This window comes from Condylura cristata, unplaced genomic scaffold, assembly GCF_000260355.1.
Source record: "Condylura cristata isolate star-nosed mole 26May11 unplaced genomic scaffold, ConCri1.0 scaffold00002, whole genome shotgun sequence".
Classification (NCBI taxonomy): domain Eukaryota; kingdom Metazoa; phylum Chordata; class Mammalia; order Eulipotyphla; family Talpidae; genus Condylura; species Condylura cristata.
Genome location: NW_004567103.1, coordinates 13273616 through 13294993, shown reverse-complemented (window position 1 = coordinate 13294993; position 21378 = coordinate 13273616). Strand labels below are relative to the sequence as shown.

The following is a 21378-nucleotide window of genomic DNA, read 5'->3' as shown; positions in this document are numbered from 1 at the left end:
GACAAGACTGAACAGTAAGAGAGGGGACGAGACCAAAAATAAAAAGACATTCCTAGGCAAGCTTCTCTCAGTCCTTACCGGCCACGCCCCTACCCGACTGCTCTTACACATAACACATGAGCAAAGGAATAAAGTGATGCACGCCTGTCCAAGGGCTGGTCTCCCCAGACGCCCTGAGAAAGGTCAGGAAGACAAAAGGACAAGGGGTCACCTCTCCCCCAAAGGCACAGATACACACACATACACACAGTTCTCCTGGGCTTAAAAGGAGGAGACCCCACACCTGATCCCCTCCCCCAACCGCCTCCCAGCTTCAAGACCAGAGTGACCTGACATTCTCTCTGTGCAAAACAGAGTTAAAAATATGAGAGCAGAGAACAGAATGTGAGCGCAGGTCCCCTCCCAGCCGGCACGTTGCTAATTAGAGCGAGATGGGGAAATCAGGACAGCTGGAGATTCCAATGGAAACCCCTCTCACTCGGACTGGACCACGACGGCTAAAATTAGCAAAGCTGGGCCTGCCTTGCATGTACACACACAGAGAGAGAAAGAGAGAGAGCATTTCCTACAGCTTGCTCTCCCCAACTTTGTTTCAGAGCTGGGAACAATCAGGCCAGAGATCTGGGACAATGGTCTGCCCCGGGGAAAAGCCTAGGCCCAGGGCTCAGCCCCGAGAATGCCTGTCCTGGGCCTGCTTGGGGGTCTGTGGTGCAGTGTGGGGAGTAAGGGCAGAGTGAAATAGTGGCTGCGGACCAAGGGCGTGTCCACCCTGACTGCCCACTGCCAGGTGGGCCCAGCCAGCACTGCCAGTCTGCCCTGATGTTCACTTCTGTCATGGCTACAGCTAAACGACACCCACACCTCTTCTCTTCCCCCAAGGATGTGGGGTGTAAGGCTCCTGCCTCTGATGAGTGGGACCCCCTGGGCCTCTGCCCCTTGGCCCATCAAGGCTACATCAGCAGGAAATTTAACACAAAACGGAACTACTGAATAAAGAGAACAATTCCAGGTCTGGGGCCACTCTGTTCTGGGTGTCTGTCCCCTTGCAGGGCCCAGTGGTGAGAGCACAGAAGGATCTGAAGACCTTAGTGATGCTGTGACCCAGAAGAGGGCTGAGGTGGGTTTGAAGCCAGCTCTGAGATGGCCGTATATACCCTCCTGGGTCAACCTTTCAACTGGCTCAGGCTGATAAGCAACTGCTAATAGTAGCATGGTTTTCCCCTCTTCTCTTCTCAACAGCTCAGTTACAATCTCAGAGTCCCAGGATTGCGTGAAACACAGTTTGAAAAGCACCGAAGCACGTTAATGCTCATTATACATGCGTCATATCCACTATGCCCACGTCAGGCCTCCTGAGGGCAGAATCAGTACCCTCATCCCTCTGAACCCTCCCAGGGCTGAGCTCTGCAGAGGCATTTAGGAAATGCTGAATGGGTGGGAGAATCCACCCAAAGGTCCCAGGGCCACTTCCAGAATCTAGACTGACGAGGAAGGAGGTCTACTTCAAAACAGTAAGAACAGGAGTCAAAGAAGCCAGGAGGGGCCTAGAAAAAGATCATTTAAACCGCTCCTGCCCCACAGCCTCCAATAAAACTCTCACCTTTCTGTCCTTTCCCCAGGTCCTGCTGCTTGACCACCCCCAGAGAAGGCAAAAAGGATGGGCAGCTGCCGCTGGCTGCTTGGGCGAGTTTCGCTCCAGAGCTGAGCAACCTGGCACAAAGGCCCTCACCTACCTGCTGGTCCCGGATTCTCAACCTGCCCCTGCTCCCCCGCCCCCAAGGCCAGCCAGCTGGCTGGGGAAGAAGCCACACTTACTTAGCAGGGGCACCACCCTCTGTCTTCATCCACCTGTGGAGAGAAAGAGCACAGCTACACCCCGCACTCCACAGGAGCCTGGGCCCACCAGCACCCAGCTTCCAAGGGGTGGGGTCTCTGAAGACCATCAGAGGCACCAGGATGGAGAGAACACTGTCGCCTGCTTCTCACAGCACTTTGTTGGGGGTGGGGAGGGAGAGGAGGAGATGCAGGGTCAGAGTCAGGGTCAGGGTCACAGCAGAGAGGGGCAGGTGTGACATTTGCATCCCTACAGAGGCTCCAAATTCACAATGGGAAAACTCAGAGATGCCTAACGCATTGTATGTCTCCCACCAACGCGGGCAGGCTCCGAGGCGAGCCAAGGACACACACTCACACGCTCGTCATGCAGTGCTGACTGGAAAGGAGTCCCCCAGACACTTACTTTCTCTCCTGTGGATCCAGGTCACAGAAGGTGACGGTGTTGAGGGGGTAGTGTCGTCTGAAGAAAAGCCTGTGGGCACAGACATCGCAAAAACAGTCAGTGAGTGTTGGCAGGGGCACTGGCGACCCTTCATCTTCAAGTCTGGCCACTGTCTGCGGCTGTCGTGGGCCTACACAGAGTCACCCTCACGTGCGAGATAGCCCAGGATGCTCACATTGGGGACAAAAGCAAGGCACAGGGCAGACAGATGCATCAGAGACAAGGCCCAAGTGCCAGAGGCCAGGAGAAGGAAGGAAGGGCAGGAGAGGGGGCCTGGAGGAGGAATAAAGGGAAAGGCTCTGCTCTAGAAGGCTCTCTGTGCCAGATGTTTATCCCCTGCAGGCATATTCACAGAAGGATGGATGGATAGGTGAATGGGAAGATGAGTGGAAATATGTGGGTAAAGAAATAAACGGGGAGAAGGAAAGCCTCGCAGGGAAGGGAGGGGGGTGAGAGATGGTGGATGGATGGGAGTAAGGGAGGAGTCAGTTACTAGGTGGGTGGTTAAGAGGATGGATGGACAGACGATAGGCCGGTGGAAGAAGGGGCGAATTGACTGGTGAGTGGGTAGACAGTGGACAGGTGAGTGACTGAATGGATAGGTGGGTGGACGGATGCAGGAATGGAGTATGGAAGGCAGAAAGGTGAGCGGGTGGGTAGAGAGAGGTGCGTGACGTGAGTCGACGGTGCGTAGTAAGGCAATGGAGAGACGCATCACATAACATAAGCAAAGCCCAGCACAGAAGCAGGTAGAAGAATCTTACTTTCTCTGGTTGTCAGTCAATGTGATTCCTTGGGCAGAGACTTTGAAGTGGACAATGGTGGCAGCCGGTGTGGGGTCAGCTGCCAGCGTCTCCGAAGTGGCTTTAGAAATGGCCTGTGGGCCAGTGAGTGACTCCATATCCACAGAGTTGATGAAGAGCACATTGCAGGCTGGAAGAAAACCACACAAGATCAGGGGTGTGGGATAGGGATGATATCCCAGGTCACATTTTTTTTTTTCTATGTAGAAGAACGAGGCTGTAGGCTAGAGGTACAGGAGGTGAGTGGATTCACCAGAGACTGAGTGGGGAACAGAACTGATGGATCTACTGAAATACACAGCTGAGGGGAGCATTGGTGAGACAGGAGAGGTCTGCTGAGCCATATGTGGGTGACCTCCCTGGCTGGGGATCAAACTCATGCCACAGTGATCATCGTGCTGAGACTTAAACCCTAGCCATCAGGGAGGACCCCCCTGCACACAATTGTTTTTAAACTGAGTCACTGGTTTTCAACACTGTATATGACTCAGAGGGGCAGGATCATACCCTGCAGGTGTATGTGACCGCACCACACCCACCATGAGACCCCCACAGTCCTCGACCATAGTCCATCTGCCTCCTCCTTGCCCCAGCCCACTCGCCAGGGAGAAGACAGCAGGTGAACTGCATGGCAGGCGCAGGTCACGGGGCCAGCCACACAGCCTCATGAGGGTCTGGGAGAGATGTCCAGCCTGCAGCTGAAGGAGCGGACAGGGCAGGGCAGAGGAAAGGCTGGGGCCGATCCAGTGTCCGGGGCCACTCACCTGCCCCTTGCTTCAGCAGATCAGTGGTTGAGTTGGCAGGGCCTGCACTGTCCTTGCAGTCATCTGTGGGGTCTGAGACAAACATTTCATTTAATCTAAAAATGTAGTGTTGGACCGGAGCACAAGGGGCCAGCCTGGGGTGAATTCTGCATCTACTTTGAGCAACGGACACTGCTTTTCCCAGAGGCCCTGGCAGAGTGCGCCCACTGTGAATGCTTCACGGTGACTGAAGAAGCCAACACACTGGCTACGTGCTTTGGAGTCCAACAGAGCAGGGCCCAGGCCCTCACCCCAGCACTGGTGGGCATCTGGAGGACTGGGATGATGACGGACAGTGCCCACTGCACTGGGCTTTTCGCTGTCCCAATGCATGTCAGCCCAAGGCTGGACGTAAGCAAGACTTCGATGGACAACTGATGCTGCTGTGGTCTGTGTTTTATGTTGCGTCTCTGTGCCATTCAATAAATGCCCCAATTCTTTAATCCCTTAAAGTGGCACAGCTATAACTTCAGCTTTAATAAGACCTGGTACTGTTCATACCAGCATTTCTCACTTTACAGTGACTGTACACCAGAGTCTCTTCTAGGTAGAGTTGAGAATATTTGCATCTTTAATAAGTTCCAGGGGTGCTGATGCAGGCAGGCGGGCCGATCTTGAGAACCACTGGTAGAAATTTAAATTCAACCAGCTTTGGAACTGCTGAACTACTTTGGTAAATGCTATAAGATTATCATTTAATGAGCATCTAAATTAAATTACTGAAGCTAATTTAAGTTGTAGTTGAACTTTTAAACTAATAATGCTGGCCAATTATCATTAATAATTCAATGACTTGAATTGCACACATAGAAATTATCCAATAATATTGGAGGTTTTATGTGTGGGCATAACCCCAGGAGGAGGAAGAGGCTGGGAGAAAGTCCCAGGGGTACTTTTGAATATCCTATTATTGAACAGCTAGGGTCAGAGGAAGGCATCCAGGTTCCCAGCTCCGAGACCTCAAGCCCAGACTCAGTATACTCCCCTCCCGTGGGCCATTTGTGCTTGACAATCTGGCAAGTCAATTATGTGTGCTGCTGGAGTTTGGTTTTTTAATGAAGTTTTCCTTCTGTTTTAAAAGAACAAAAAAAAAGAAGTGTGGTTTCAAGTTTCCACATAACTGGCGAACAGACCTGAGTCCTGCGCCCCTCCCCGCCAACCCACCCCTGCCCCCGCCCATGTTCTAGCGCAGCAAGCTGGCAAGATGGAAACTCAGAGGAGACTTTAAGGGTATGTTTGGAGGGACAGGGTCTCAGGGTCCTACCTCGGTTTGGAATGACCAGCTTGCAGGGCAAGGCCAATGGGATGATGGAGTGCTGGTAGACCAGGGCAGACAGGGATCCTGCAGGAAAAGAGCGTGAGACACCAAGTTCCGGAGAGTAACTCAGGCCTGCAATGAGGAAGCCACCTCCCACCCCCTGATGACCCTCCCACCCCTCTTTGATGACCTTCAGCTTCTTTATTACCTTGCACCTTCCCACCAACAGAGCCTAGTCCTCCCCCTCTCTGCTGGAAAGATCCAGGGGAAGGGATTCTTAGAGTCCCAATTTGCCCATTTCACAAACGGTTCCTCCCAACCCCTCCCCTAAGTCCATCTGCCGGGGTCCTTCTCCGGACAGGGCAGCGAAGTATTAGCAAATGGAGGGCTCTAAGGGAGCACGACACTAGCTCTGTGTTCTTGGCTCAGTCTAACTTCTGCAACCCTCAGTTTCTTCACATGTGAAGTGGGGACCTGTAACACCTACCAGGCATGACTATCACAAGACCAGGAGGAATAGAAGTCTCTAGACAGTGGCTTTCACATGCAGGTGCACAGAAAAGACTGCCACTGTTGTTCAGATGACAGCGACCTTGTGTCTCAGTGCAGCAGGACAAATATGGGAGGGAACTTGGGGAAAGTGAGAAGCCTGTTCATTTTCTCTGCTGTGGCTCTGAAAAGGGGCCTGAGAGAAGCTGCACGGGGTTCGGGGGAGTGGGACAGGCGGAGACTGCAGGGAGAGGGTAGGCACAGCATGCAGGAGGTGAGAGGCAACTCACCAAAGTTTGGCTCGTTGGGGCACCCCTTGAGTTTGACACCTCTGGGGCCTGTCTCTATCAGGAAATGCCTCACCAGCTCATGAGTCATGTCGCCTGAGAATGAAGAGGAAAATTGAGACCAGTCACCTGCCATGGCATCCCCTCCCCACACCCCACCCTCCATCGCCCAGGGGGCAGGCTGAAATGGGAGAAACCGTCATGGAGATAATAGGGCCAGAATGGGGAGTGAGACTCTGCCACTCCTCTCCTGCCCTTCTAGGCAATTCAAGCACAGTCAGAGAAGTCTTGCTTGCCCATCCTCTGACCACAGCCATCACCAAGCCCAAGGCAGGCTCTGCAGTAGAGTGTGACTTAACAGGGGTCAGCTCCCAGAATGGAGAGCTGCCCAGTCCCAGGCCCTCCTGGCCCCTCAGGGTTGGAGAAGCCCAGAGCCACAGAGACAGTGGCAGAAGTAGGGTTACCTTTTTTATTTTATTTTTTAAAAATTCATTTATTTATACATACAGAACTGGGGTATAGGCCAGAGGTGCAGAAGGTGAGAGGACTCACCAGGGACAGAGTGGGGAGCAGGACGGGCAGATGGACTGAAATACACTGCTGAGGGAGCAGCGGGAGGGTCAGGAGAGGGCTGCCACGCCATGTGGGTCACTCCCTGGCCAGGGTTCGAACTCGCGCTGCAGAGGCTGAGCTAGCTCCCAAGGGCTGCACTTTACCCGTTGCACCACCAGGGAGAGCCCGAGGTTACCTTTTTTATTCTGCTGCATGATGGTGGGAGGAGGCGAGGACACCTTCATGGCCAGCCCGTAGGCGCCTCGGAAGGAGTGGCTGTCACGGATGATGAAGGCCCCTGGCTCCTGGTCCTTAAGGAGGGCGATGGCTGATTGAAGGGGAGGAGAGAGGAGGACATCAATTCACGGCATGGGCTCTACTTTGGTCTCAGGGCCCAGTGCCTCACTCTTTCTGAGACGAGACTGTCTATGAAATTAGAATTTAAAGACGCCGAGGGTCCTCTTGTGCTAGAGTGGGAGGCCTTTCCAGGTAGAGCCACAGTCGACATTTCTGGCTTTGCTGGGCATGCGGGCTCTGTCTCGGCAGCTGGACCTTCCACAGCTGTGTCCAGGGAGACTGCAGTCCCCAAACCAGGCAGCAGCAGGGCTGGCCCCTTGAGCCACCATTGCCCACACCCTGTCCTTCACCCCCACACAATCCTCAGGAGCCTCAGGAGATCTCTCCACCACCCCCATCCCTACACCCCAATTTTGCTTTTTCTATCACATGCACAAGAATCTCTCCCATCACGGCCATGGAGAGCTCAGGCTCCCCTTTATCTTGACTGGCCTTTGCCTTTGTCCAGAAGTAAGACTTGGTTGACGAAAGGCCTCTTCCAAGGACTATTTCCAAACACAGCTTCTGTTCCCACCCACAGTTCCCCTGGGGAGATGCTCCTCTGACAGTCTGGCCTGGATCCCAGCCCCTTCTCTGTGACCCTTGCAAATGGGAATGAGTCTGCTGTGACCTTTGTCCAGCCAAGACCCACTGGGCAGGAGCCAGTTATGATCCAAGGGGCCACAAGACCTTGGTGCCGGCACTCACCCTGCTCCCTGGAGATCTCAGGCTTGTACCAATACTTGGAGGTGTCCTGCACAAACTTCACTTTAGCCCGAGTCTCGGGGCTGTTGTCTAAAAGAGGAGAGGAAAAGAAAGTGTTATGGGCTGAACTGCAACCCCCCCAAGAAGGGTAAGTTAGAATCCTAACCCCTCCCCCTACACCTGTGAATGGGACCTTACCTGCAACAGGGTCTTTGTCGGTGTGACCAGAATAAGTGGGACTTAGGGGAGGCCCTCACCCAACATGACTGGTGCCCTTACAAGAGGGGGGAAAGAAGCAGATACGTGGGGAGAGCATCCCATGGAGATGAAGTAGGGCCTGGAGTGATGCTTTGACCCTCCAAGGGGCCCCAAGCACTGCAGGCCACCGGGAGAGGCTAAGAATGTTCTGGCACAGCTGCCCCTCAGGGCCTCCAGAAGGGCCCAGTGCTGCCAACAGACTTCTAGTCTCCACAACTGTGAGAGAACAAATTCCTATTAAGCCATCAAGTCCGTGGTTCTCTGCTCTGATTGCGCTAACACATCAACCCAGAAAGTCTGCCCCCCCCCCGCCCCCAGCATCCGAGCATTGCTAAGAGGGTCCTTGAACAGCCCTATCAACAGCCTGCCTGCCGGTCACTGCTGGTGGCCACAGTGCCGCCCGCCTGTGGAAGGGCCTGGCACGCTGAGCCAACCAGAAGGCCCCTTCCTCCGGGAGATGCAAACTATACTCCTGCAGCTTTCTCCCTCAGGCTGGGACCCCCCCATCTTCTAGCCCCTTTCTCTACAGACTCATTCCCCAACTTTGTCATAACAACGCATGATGAACAATTATAACAGGATAAGGATAAGGGCAGAAAGAGATTCTTCTGTCCACTTCTCACCAATCCTGAAATCTTCTCACCAAATCGAAAGAGTGCAGAGGCCCTCTACCATGTGTCCTGTACCCCACTTCTCTGGAAGGTAGCTCCCCTCCCAGGCCCTTAGCAGGTCAGGGGTGCGTTCCTAGACATAAGCTATGGACGAGCTCGCGGCTACAGGTCCAAAGTCTTAGCTTCAAGCTCCATCATGGAGGTAAGCGCAGTGCACAGCAAGGCCACGCAGGGCTGGTGGCTGAGGAGGCCGCTCAGTCCCCCAGGCCCAGCGTCCTGCCCAGGGTCAGCATGTGCAGACCTTACTTGACAACTTCTGCCTTCATCTTTTGGCACAGAAACCAAAAAAAAGGGGGGTGGGAAAATTGACAAGGCACTATTCCAAATCTGCGAGTCCTCTCCTTTCTGCAAGGAGGCTGGGGCAGAGTCCGGGCTAACAGAGCTGAGAAGCTCAGGGCACAGGCCAGAGACATGGGTGGAGGTGCTGGCCCAGCGCTCAATTTCAGCTTGTCATGCAGTCAGCGTGGCTGCTGGGACGCGTCTCTGGAGGACAGTGAGGGGCAGTCTGCGCCCTTTGCTGCCAGCTGTGCGGGAGGAAGGCCTCTGGGCTAGGCGGCAGCCGTCATCCACGGCTGCGAGCAGCTTCTTCTACTCTGCAGCCCAGGCCCCCACCACTGCTGCTGCTGGGTCTGTCTGATGAGCTGTCAGAGGCGGCTGCAGCCCCATGCGCCTTCCTGTGTTGACTCCAATGGCTATTTTAAGCAGGGAAGATGGTGGGAAACAGGAAATGTCCCAACTATTACAAGTTCTGCATCCAAGAAGAGGGGCTGGGAACCAGATGTCTCTGGTGGGCAGCAGGAAGCAGAGGCAAGCAGGGCACTGTAGGCGTCCCAGCTTGACAGGTCCAGGGCAGGACCTGGGAGTGACACACTGAGACTCTGGGCAGCTGGCCCCCTGCCGGGCTCTCTGAACATTCCAATTTCATCTGCAGTGACTCAGGGCCCCCAATCCGTCTGCGCAATCAAGTTCCAGGAGTAGCTGAGATGCTGCCGGTCACCTGTGTGTGCGGACACTGAGCCCTTTGAGTGGAGGCAAAGTCGCCATCACCAAGTGTTGATGACGAATGAAGTTTAGTGCGCAAATGGGCACGGGCTTCAGTGGCGCTGGGTCGGCACAAACTACATTCCTGTGCAAATGTCCACCCCTTGACCTTGGTCTTTATTGCATCTGGCTTCCAGGTCTATTGCTAGTGATGTGTGCACGGCAGGGATCAAAAGGTGGGGACAAGGGGCAGGCTAACGGGGTGGACGGCCAGGCTGGGGATGACCATCTTGCAACATGATGCTAAATCGCATGAACTCTCAAGATTCGGAAACACGACACGACCTCTCCATGGCACTGGGTGGGGAGCCCGGCTCTGCCATTTATAAACTGCGTGGCGCCTGACAAATGACGGGGCCTTTCCAAGCCTTAGTTCGCTCACGTGTGAAACAGAGCTAATAATGTCTACTCTGCCCAGCGACATGAAGATACATGGAAACAGTCCTTAGCTGAGAGTCTGGCACGCAGCCTGGGCTCCCCAGTGCCGGGGCGCTGATGAAGATGGTATGTGAGGCACCGTTATTCTGCTCATCCTCGTCACGGCCTCTGGCCTGTCCACCCTCACCGCTGCCCCCTCAGCTACCACAACCAAAGTGCACTGACCCTGAGGACATACAAGGACAGCGAGGCCCAGAAACCAGTGATTCCCCCATGAGTGCCTGCCAAGAAGCTGTCAGACTGGAGACAAGAGAAGCCATCTTAACTTTTGGACCTAATCCGCCAGCAAGAGAAGGGGAAGGAGAGGCCCACCTGGCATGGAGTACTTGGAGAAGTCGGGCAGAGTGTGGGAGAAGGAGACGCTGCTGCCTCCGCTGGGGCTGGACATGCCGCTGGCCACAGGTGAGGAGGACACCTTCCCGTTGATGGTGGCATAGTTGGGGAGGCTGCCTGCTCGGTCGCCCATGGACATCCGCCGCTTCTCTGGCAAAGCTGGTGTCGGACTCCCTTGGCGGAAGGCCGCTGAATCAGGCGAGGGGGAGGTGGCGGGGCTGCTCAGCCCAGGGTAGTAGGCGGGGGACACAGGGAAGGAGGGTGTGGAAGGAGCCTGGTAGCCGGAGGCACTGCTCTGCCGGGACAGTGTGGGTCTCCGGTCCTCAGGAGTGGAGTAGCCGCCGTAGGCCACGTGCCGGTCCAAGCTGGGACTCCCAGGAAGCACAGCTCCAGACCCTCCCAGGTGGCGTCCCAGACTGGGGCTTCCGGGGCTGGCTATGGCATTGCCATGGAGATTGGAGGCCAGGGTGCTTTGGTGGGCCCCAGGGTGCCGGCCCAGGCTGGGGCTCCCTGGTGTGGGCATCACACTGCCGTGGGGAACAGAGGCCTGGTGGGCCCCTGCCGGATGTCGGCCCAGACTTGGGCTCCCTGGAGTGGTCACCACGTTGCCATGGAGGCCTGAGGGCTGGTGGGCTCCAGGGTGCCGGCCCAAGCTGGGGCTTCCTGGAGTGGTTGCTGCACTGCTCTGGGGACTGGAGACCACATTAGCATGAAAACCAGTTCCAGGACCCATCGCCTGGCGATGGCTCAAACTGGGGCTGCTGGGAGCGGCCATGACAGGATTTACAGCCCGCCGGCCAAAGCCAGGACTAGGGGGAGTGTTGGTGCCCACTGTCCTGTGGCGTGCCTGAGGGCTCCCAGGCACGGTGTGCACGCCGGCCACACTGAACTGAGGCTGGACCTGGCTTTCCGGGGAGCTGAAGGGCTGCAGGGCGTAGTCGGGGCTGCTGTAGCTGCTGCCCACGGTCGGGAGAGGAGAAGAGCTCTGGTAGTTTCTCTGGGCCGAAGGGCTGGGCTGGCCCAGGCTGCCAGCGCGGAAGCCAGAATCCAGCAAAGCCTGGGTGGGCGTCCGGGGGCCCTGGTCACTGCTCTCCCCAGATGGGAAACTCCCCACTGAAGTGCTGGAGGGAGAGAGAGAGGGTAGGTTGAGATGTCAGCATGCGGCACTCCCAGAGCCCCACTCACAGGTGAAGGGATGCCAGGGCTATGTGTGCCACCTTATGGAAGCATCAGAAGAAGAAACTGAGGCTCAGAGCAGTAAGTGGGTTCACAAAACACATTAAGCACAGTTCATACAAGATCGGGGTTTCTTCTCAGCTGCGCTGGGTTCCAAACACCACTTAAAATCAGGGAAATGCTAATCAAAACCATAATGAGTTATCGCCTCACACCAGTGAGAATGGCACATATTTAAAAAACTGGCAACAGCAAATGCTGCTGAGAAAGTGGAGAAAAAGGAATTGCACTGTTGGTGGGAATGCAAACTGGTTCAACCACTATGGAAATCTTGTGGAGGCCCTGCAATGACTAAAACCTGCACTCCTATGTTTACTGCAGCACGGTAACAGCTAAGATATGGAAACAACTTCAATGCTCCAAAACAGATGACTGTATGACAATATGTTATATGACACAGTGGAATACTACTCAGCAATCAAAAAGATAAACTCGTGCCACTTGCAGCAACATGCTGGAGCTGGAAGGGATCATGCTCGGTGAGTAAGTCAGAAGGAAAAGGAAAAATGTCAGGTGATATCACTTACAGGAGGAATGCAGGGAAACTAAATAAAGGTTTTTTAAAAGGCAAAACTAGTAGGCAATTATTGACCTGATATGTACAGGAGAGGATCAGATAGGGGTGGGACAGGAATAAGAGCCTGTGGTGATGGGTCACTGGTGATATGGTGGTGGGTTATTTACAGGGACTATACCTGGGGCAGCAGGGGCATCAAATACTGTACAAAAATAATCAGTGTAAGAAAATTTAAAAATCGATAAAAAAAAAAAGTTGGCAAAAAGGACATCTGTTCTCTACCCAGGGCGACATGTGGGGCAGGGTGGCACCCCTGCCCCACATCGCAACCCCTCTCCAGCCCCCTGTCCCCACTGTGCTGTCTTTCTAGAATGCCACCTCCTCCACCTCCTTGCCCTTCACCTGCTCATCCTCTGGCCTCTCCGCAAATACCTACGGCCCCCAGAAGTTCTCTCTGTGTCTCTAACCTTAACGGCCCCTTCTGCTGAGTGCTGAGCGCTTTGCACCTACACCGGCTCTGGAGCCCTCGGACGCCCGTCCTGGGACCTACGGGCACCACAGAGCAGGTGTGGGGGAGGACAGAGCCCTGGGTTCTGTGCCTGACACCCTGGGTCTGAATCCTGTTCTGCTACCATTTGGCATGAGATGCTGAACATGCAATTGGACCTCTCTCTGTGCCTCAGTTTCTTCTTCTGAAAAGCAAGAAGAGTAATAGTATTTACCTGCTAATGCTGCTGTGGGGATAAATAAAGCCACCAGAGCAAGTATTGGACAACGTGCTTGGTACACAGGAGACTACTACAGTGACTGCCGCTGACGGATTTTAAACTTGAGGGAAGGGCCTGCTTCACCTCTCAACGACCCGCCATGACCCCACTCCTTCTAGCCCAGTTCCAGACGGTGTAATTGAATTTAGCTGGGGGGTCACAGTGCATTCATTCCTGCTCATGTTCCCCACGGGGTCAGTACTCCAGCGTGTTTTCCCACTGAGCCCATGAGTTGAGTGCTGGACATGATCTTGGCCCATCCAGGCCCGGGGCAGACTCCAGAGCCTCATGCACCCTGTTTCAGCTGGACCCTCACACATCCCACCCCATACTCCCAATCTCCACTTACCTGTCAGCACTAAGAATGGGGCTGCTGGTGGAGAGAGGGCTGGGGGAGGCAAAGGAGCCGCCCAGGGTCCCGTTCCTCAGGGGCACCTCATGGCCATAGGCTTGGGCAGCTGGGGCACTAAAGCTCTTGGCTCCAGGGTCCTGAGTCCGGGGCCCTGCCACTGCCGTCCGCACCACCGACTCAACATAGCTCCGGGGTTCTGGAAGGAGCAGGGGGCAGAGGTTGAGCACAGATCCACCACCTGGAGGGAGCCCACCTGGCCAGAGCCCAGCGTGTAGAGACAGTCCCAAGAAGACAGCCAGGCAGGGTCTGCCCACATCTCCAGGAGTCCCCCCTTCCCAGCATCCGGGAGGAGCTACGAGCACCCCACTTGAACCTGCAACCCCTGCCTCCCTCGGAGAAGCTCGGAGAAGCCTCCAGAAAGGAACTCCAGCTCTTCCTCTGAACAAGGACATCACAGAGTCCTCCTTTCTCAGGGGTGGTGTGCCACCCCCAAGGGGCAATGTTCCTTTCCCTGCTTTTCTTTGACAACCCTGCCACTCAACCACCCGGCCCTCCCAGGTACCCCTGGCATCTGGGGTGTTCGTGGACTCAGAGTGGCAGCCTCAGTCTGCCTGTGTCTCAAGACAGCACAAGTGTGTACACGTTCCCCGCTGCCCCCACAGCCAGCAACAGGCCTGTCCTGGTGAGTCACACTGCGGCCCCCCCATGCCCAGGCCACCCTCCCTTGCCCAGCACACTCAGCATTCCTCCCGAGACTGACATCTGTGGGCTGGGCCTGCAGAGCGGCCCAGGAGACAGGCACAGCACGGAACAGGCCCCCCACCTCCCAGCCCGTCCCTGTGCGGCTTCTCCCACGGTCTCGCCGGCCCACCAGCCCTGCCTGTGACCCAACACGAGACGGGAAGAAGAAGCAGGACAACTGGGCTTCTCCAGGGACACGGTCACCACCCGTCTTCCCAGGAGACACTCTGTCCACAATTAGGGCGTCCTCTGAAACCAGCCTGAGAAGTTGAAGAACCAGCCCTGGGGAGGTCAGGCCCCCAGAGCCTTTACTGGCCAGGCCAGAGCTGGTCACTGAGTTTCCTCAGCCCAAAGAAAATCTTACTTTGGAAGGAGCCTCACGGCGCCAGGCTGCGCCGTCTCCTGAGCACCCAGGCCCTGAGGCAACAGACATGGTAGAGGGTGCTCCCTCAGAACAGGGCCTTTCTCAGAGGGTGCAGCCCTGCAGGGGGGTCGGAGGTTGGTGGTGGTGAGTGGGAACAATTACAGCAGAGGCTGCCAGCTTGCCTTCTGGTTTCCACAGAGTTCCCTCCAACAATGCAGTGAGGGTGGGTGGGGGTGGGGCAGGATGTCAGCAAAGGGACAGCATGGGCCTTTTTAGACAGCAAGGGGTTATCTATACCCCACATAGCAGGTGTCGGGGATGCAGTACCAGCCTCTTGAGCTCCCAAAGCAGGCGTTCATTTAGGCAGCCAGGAAGGCTGGCTAAAACCCCCCAATAAATTGGCCCAGCTCCCCACCCACCTCACTGCAGCCCCAGGCCACACTGTCTCCAAAGGAGGGGATTCTCTGATCCAGGGGGGTACTATTTTTTTTTTTTTTTTTGGTAAAGGATACAACAGCAAGCTTCAGGCTTGAGGGGTCAGAGGGTGACTGGGACGTAACTATGTCAGTGCTGTTGTTTTGCAAACCTCTCTGTGGATCACACATAAATGAGAGTGCCTGACTGCATTACAATAAAACTAGCTTTTACGAGAGCAGGCTACAGGCCAGCCTCTGGCACGGTTTGCAGACCTTTGACCTAACCCATCTCCCCAGCCCAGAGAGGTGGAACTTTCTTCCCCAGAACACACAGCAGGCAGCGACTCAGGATACCAGCCACAGAACTGGCTCTGGGTGGCCTAGAGAGGCAGTGTCAGCTCACCCAGCAGCCAGAGAAGCAAAACTCCACAACAGTAAATATAACCCAGTTACATGAGGAAAGTAGGATTTAGAGAATGTACGTCCCTGCTCTGTTCACACCACAGCAAGTGGCAGTGGGTGCAGCCAGGTGGTCCACCCCAGAACCTGCTGTCCTGCCCACTACATGTACGGCCCAGGAACTTGGAAACTGCCATTTTCGGGTTTTTTTCGGTTTTGGGGGTTACCCAGTCTGGCAGAAGGATCATCAGAGGGGACTTATACCCACAAAGTCAGTAATGGAGACTCAAGGCCAGAACCCACCCTCCCCTCCCACCTTGATCATGTCGGATCACACTCTGAACACTCCCCCGGGGCCCCAGACTCTCAGCACCCCTTTCTCCCACCCAGAGAGGGCAGGAAAGCCCATCTGCCCCCAGGTACCCCTCAGCTCCCCTCACCCTGCACAAGGGACATGCTTATCCTAAAAGCTAGTAAACCTTCCAGCCCCATCCAGACATTAGGGCATCCTAACTCAGCCCTAAGAAGCACACGTTTATTTTTCCCACTCCTGGAGCCCAGGCTGGCTCCCAGAGTTCAAGTTAAAACCCACATGGACATTTTGTCCCACCTGGTGGCCTCCTGTTCACTCCCAGCCTGGTTGACATTCCTGGAGGTGGCTTTGAACCCGGCACCACCCAACCCCCTTGCCCCAGGGCTCTGAAAGCCCCTGTTAGGATGAAGTAGCAGGAGAGGGAGGGAGGAGGGAGGAGAGAGCCAAGGTGCCAGTGGCTGCATCCCTCTCCTCAAGACCACCACTCCAGTCCAGGGCCCTCCCCTCCAGCTCTCTCCTGGTTCCTCCCCCGACCAGGAAGCACCCAGGGGTGCCTCACCCACTCTCGTATCTCAGATCTTGGCCCAGTCCATTACATTCACCTGGGTGCCCCCCCTCCCCAGCATGGTGCAGGACCCTGATGCACACCTTGAGCCCATGACTCATACTACCCTACACCCACCCTGCAAGGACGCACACAGGCCTGGGCTACCAGCACTGACCCCGGACAGGGTGATCGCACCGTCCTGCTCCCCGTCAGGACAGCGCCACGCCTGAGCCATGCTGCCGCCCCCACCTGGCCTGCTGCTCTATACACACGGCTGACCCCCCCCAACTGCTGTGGCTGAGGATTCCTCAGCTCCCTCTCCCCTCCCCACTGCAGGACAACACAGAACTCAGGGCTCCCCTTCTTGGACTTAACTCGAAGAGTCCTGCTCGACATTTCTGGACTCAGTTTCCTCATCTTTTAAAGTGGGAGTGAGAATACTCACCTGCCCAGCCAGGATCAAAAGATAAGAGATGGGCAACTTCCTTCTAATTCTTTCTCGCCACTTCCAGGCCTCACAGGCAGCCCCAAGGCTGCAGCCTGGCCCCCACCATGTCTGCCCCTGCTCCATCCACCCTTGCCCGATGTTTTCCTCTCTCCTCCAATCCCGCAGCAGCTACACCCAATGGGAGTTGGGAAGGGCCAGAGAGGTGGGGCCAGGGAGGGTGCTTCATGTAGAACATTCCAGGAGCCCAAACCCATTCCAAGTGGCTGCTGGCATCTGAGAGCAGCTGGAAGCACAAGCGTAAGGTGGCCCCGCCAGGCACGGGGCATGGCCAGCTCTCCCCCCACTCTTGAAGTGCATTTCCTGCCTCCCAGAAAAAGGATTTTGCCCAGATAGGAGGGATCTACCCACTCCAGGTAAAATGAAGAGATGTGGTGGGGGTGGTGGGGGAGTGAGGTAAAGAAACCCAGGAGCTCAGATGCAGGGCCCTGAGGTCAGGACATGGCATGGGCACACTGTCGTGGTATGAAGGTGTGCTCTGAGACATTCAGTATTGCAACCAATGTAATCTCAAATAAATGAATAAACAAGGAGGCAGATAAGCTAACAGAGGTAAATAACATTTAAAACACACCCCGCCCCCTCGGCAAAAGCTAAACCTTCAAACTTTTGGTTGGATCAAAGTTCTCCCATGACTCCCTGCTCACACCTTTACTTAGCTCTTCTGCCTTATTCTGGAATCCTCACGGGCATCTCATCCAGCTGTCCCAGTCATCTTCACACACTCAGTGCCTAGCACAGGGCCTGACTCACTGCAGAAGCTTCATATATTTGTATTGTACAGCACTGTCCCCAAATCCCAGAGGCCACAGTATACCCATCATCAAGGATCTCAGAGTAAGCAGACCCCCTAGAGAGGCTATTTCTAACTCACTGTCTTCCTTTATGCAAAATTTGTCTGTCCCTGGTCAGCTGGACAAACATGACCCAGCCTCAGCTTTCCCTGTTCCCCGTTCCCTGTTCCCTGTTTTAGAGTCCTAAAAATTTCTTTCTGTTTCACCTTGGGAAGATATTCCTGATGTTGACCGTACACCTTACTGCTATAGGCTTTCATGTTCTCCTTCCTTCAGGGAGAAGAGTAATACCCAGTCCCCACACTCAGTAAAGTGACTGCTTAGAGCATGTGTCTGGTACAACCTCTACAGAAAAGGGACAACCTCTACCCGCTAACCAGCATAGACTCAGCCCCGTAGACCAAACATCACTCAACCTGCTTACACATCATCAGTGAATGAGGCGCCTACAACCTCCCTCCCAGGTCTTCTATTAAGCAAGATGACATGGCAAAGAGCCCACACGACCCGCCCCTGCTTGTTTAACTCACACCCTTCTACTCTAGCCTCCAAATCCCCTTGCTCTCAGCTTCACTGGCTGTGCAAGTCCTTGAAACAACACACTATTCCCTGCCCTCCCCCACCCAGGGCTTCTGCACAGGCCCCTCTCCTCACATGGAACATTTTCCTGTCATTCCCATCTACCACATAAACGGCACTGACCCTCACCTCTCACTTCTTTGGTCAAGGTCAGGTTCTTTGCCATAAAGCCCCATGAAACTGTGTGTCCCTTCTCTTCAGAACACCTATTTCAATGTGCAGCTTGTAGTGATCACTTAACTCCGGCTCTTGCTCATTCATATGCTCCATGAAGTTAGGAACCATCCTTTACACTGCTGGTCATTCTCCCCCCAGAGCCTGGCACAGTGCCTCGCACAAAAATAGTTATTGAACAGATGTGTCAATGAAGGAATGACTGAACCCAAAGCATTTAGCACAGTGCCTTGAACAAGCAGACATCTCTGGAAGATTCCTTTTCCCCTAGCTGAACAACTATGCCTCTGGTCATTTTTCCACCCAGGCATCTTCTTCTGAATGTCCCATTAAGGTATCAGCAGGGACATCAAGAAAGATTTCAGAGAGTCCGAAAAGAATGTGCTTTAGTCCAGCCCGGGAAGGAGGTGGTGCATGAGTCAGGGAAAGTGGCCTGGCGGCCCACAGCCTTGCTCCCTGACCCTCGACCTCCCAGTTCCTCAGAACAAGGCAGCAATTCCAAACGCCATGCTGGCGGTGCCTGGAGGCAGGAGGAGGACTCTGACATGACCACGTGACCAAGCGACAGAAGACCAGCCAGTCAAGTCTCGGCCTGCTGCCTCTGGTGACCTAGCATGGACACCCTGACCCCTAGTCCTCAAATGGACCCCAACCCCACATATGTGAAAATGATGGGTGTGGCTGAGGTGATTTCTAAGAAACTACCCCTCCAAACTCTGGGGCCTTGGGAGGAAGGGTGGGTGGGTGGAAGAACTCAGAGTCTGGCAGCAGGAGTCTGTGATCTCAATTCAGGTCTGTCCAAAAATGCTCCCCTGAGTGTCACCCAGAGTGGGAAATGCTACAGCAAGAATCTGCGGGATAATCTACCCCTCTGCTCCCCCACTGGAGAATATCTGCGGTTCCACCAGTCTGCTGATGTCGGCCACCACCGGGAGGCTGAGACCAACTGCACAGGCCACGCCTGAAGCCATAAGCACGGGCTCCTGCCCCGGCCTCCCTGCCCAGCCGGACATGGCCGTCAGCATCCAGCCTGGGGGTGAGGCTGCGGAGGAGCAGCAGACAGACCCGGCTGCCGTTCCCCCAGTTCTGGGGTCTCCTGCCGTTCCCCCAGTTCTGGGGTCTCTTGCAGGGGGCTGCCTCGCTCTGCAACCCCCAGGCAGTCTGCAGCTGTTGCCCAGCCCCAACCGGCCAAAGTGGGAAGTTCTGTTGGAGGCAAAAGTCATTCTGTCGACACGGTGTTATCACCTGGTGCCTGGCCGCTGGCAGCACCTGAGAGCCTGGGTCAGGACTCAGGCAGTGAGTGCCAGGGAGGAACCCAGAAGCTACTTCCCCAACCACTTGAGACCCAGTGAAAGCTGCCCCCAAGCCAGCCAGCCCAAGCTCCATGTGAAGAGACCCCAGCCCCAGACAGCAGAAGCAGTCACACAGCAAACCCACACTTACCGTCCAGGAGCTCCATCGCCACCTTCCCCTCATCCTCCTCTGAGGAAAGATGAGAAGAGAGGTGGAGAGAAAGGATAGGCAGGAAAGAGAGGCAGGTGAGGAAAAGCAAAAGGGAGAGAGAAAGACTGGTTAACAGAGGTAATTAACAGAAAGGAAGTTGCTGAGAAAAGGGAGCCCCGAGGGAGCGGTCCACCCCACACAGGGGCCTGAGGCTCCAGGAAAGCCGAGGGAGGCAGAAAGACACGGGGGAGCAGGCTTTAAGGAGAGCCTCGTTCTGGGAGCCGCAGCCCCCACAGGGCTCCCAGCCGGCCCCCTCACAGCCCCTGTGCCAGGCCTTGCCAGCCCGGCCCTCTCCTCCCCGGTGACCGGATGGCGCTGGCCATGCAGACGCCCCCTGAGCGGGGGACTGTGCCCGGCCGAGTCTGTGTGGGTCACACACCATGCTTGTGCCCTCCTACCTGGCAGGATCAGTATCCTGGGAACTGAGAAAGAGAAGCAGTGTTGGCCCCAGAAGCCACCCCCCCGGCTTGAGAGCTGTCAGGGGTGTCTCGCTCTGTCTTCTTGAAATTGCCCCTGAGGGCCAGGGCTCCCACTTTCTCCTTCCCCAGGAAAGGAGGAGCTGGGAAGCTGGACAAGAAAGTCTGCATGTGCTGTGTGTGCACATGTGTGCTGTGTGTGTGTGTATGTATGTATGTATGTGTATGTATGTATGTATGTGCACACACGCAGGCTGTGCGTGCACGTGTGTGCTGTGTTGTGTGACCACATGTGCTGTGTGTGCAAATGTGCGCTGTGTGCCCGTGTGTGCTGTGTGCACGTGTGCGCTGTGTGCACTGTGTGGTGTGTGCACGTGTGTGCTGTGTGCGCGCGGGGTGCTCTGTGTGCACGTGTGCGCTGTGTGCATGTGTGTGCTGTGTGCCCGTGAGCGCTGTGTGCACTGTGTGGTGTTTGCACGTGTGTGCTGTGTGTGTGTGCGCGTGTGCTGTGTGCGTGCGGGATACTGTGTGCGTGTGTGTGCTGTGTGCACGTGTGTGCTGTGTGTGTGCATGTGTGCTGTGTGCGCGCGGGGTGCTCTGTGTGCGGTGCGCATGTGTGCTGTGTGCACGTGTGTGCTGTGTGCGTGGGGATGCTCTGTGTGCACGTGTGTGCTGTGCGTGTGCGTGTGTGCTGTGTGCGCGCGGGGTGCTCTGTGTGCGCGTGTGCTGTGTGTGCACGGCATCCTGTGCATACCCATGTGTGCTGTGTGTGCACGGCATCCTGTGCATACCCATGTGTGCTGTGTGTGCACGTGCGTGCTGTGTGTGTGCTGTGCGTGCACGTGAGTGTGTGCCCATATGTGTGGGTGTGGGTGTGGACATGTGTCTTCATGTGTGGGGGTACATGTTCACGTGAGTGCATATGTGAACACAAGTGCTTAAACACGGAGGACCTGGCCGCCAGGTCTCCAAAGGAGCTGACCACCTCCAGAGAAACAGGTCAGGTGCCCAAATCCCCAAGTCAGAGGACACTGAGAGTGGCCTGGGCCTGCAAAGGGCTCCAAGCCCTTCAGGCTCCGCACAGAGGGTTCCCACTCAGGCCAGACCTCAGCACAAAGCCAGGCTGCCACCCCATCTCCAGGGAGTCCCCAGAACCCACCTCCACTGGCCTTTTTTGGATTCAGTCCTAAGGCCTTGCCCCGAGCCACAGGCCCCTTCTTTTCCCTCTGGCCTACTCCCACCACCCCCTGCCAACCATGGTGTCTTACCGCCTGTGGGGTGCAACAGGATGTCCGCAGGGTTGTGGGGTTTCAGGCCCAGAGCAGACAGGGGTGTCTTGGCCAGACCTGGAGGGGAGCGCACTGTGCCAGAAAGAAAAGGGGACACTGGGAGTGAGCCTCAGGTAGGGAAGCTGCAGGGAAGGAGGGGCAAGAAGAGGGCACCCCAAAGTGAGAGGTGGGCAGGAGGTTGGTGGAAGGGAGCCAGCCCGGCCCGAGGGGCGCA

The 21378-nt window shown here is 55.7% G+C and overlaps 1 protein-coding gene across 4 annotated transcripts in view; it reads right to left on the bottom strand.

Annotated features, from left to right (window-relative positions):
* The window catches only part of TNS1 (tensin 1), a 186514-nt gene that overhangs the window by 4748 nt on the left and 160388 nt on the right, over positions 1-21378 (bottom strand). For 2 of the 4 annotated variants that reach the window (XM_012726524.1, XM_012726537.1), the window contains 12 exons: positions 21144-21236; positions 19400-19438; positions 13122-13320; positions 10232-11373; positions 7515-7601; positions 6667-6798; positions 5922-6014; positions 5149-5226; positions 3846-3917; positions 3043-3211; positions 2240-2308; positions 1816-1848 (listed from right to left, as the gene is read on the bottom strand). In XM_012726524.1, coding sequence (XP_012581978.1) covers positions 1816-1848; positions 2240-2308; positions 3043-3211; positions 3846-3917; positions 5149-5226; positions 5922-6014; positions 6667-6798; positions 7515-7601; positions 10232-11373; positions 13122-13320; positions 19400-19438; positions 21144-21236 — 2206 coding nt within the window. Of the gene's footprint in view, positions 1-1815; positions 1849-2239; positions 2309-3042; positions 3212-3845; positions 3918-5148; positions 5227-5921; positions 6017-6666; positions 6799-7514; positions 7602-10231; positions 11374-13121; positions 13321-19399; positions 19439-21143; positions 21237-21378 lie in introns of those variants that run through there. The other 2 variants (XM_012726516.1, XM_012726530.1) reach the window with 2 other exon arrangements.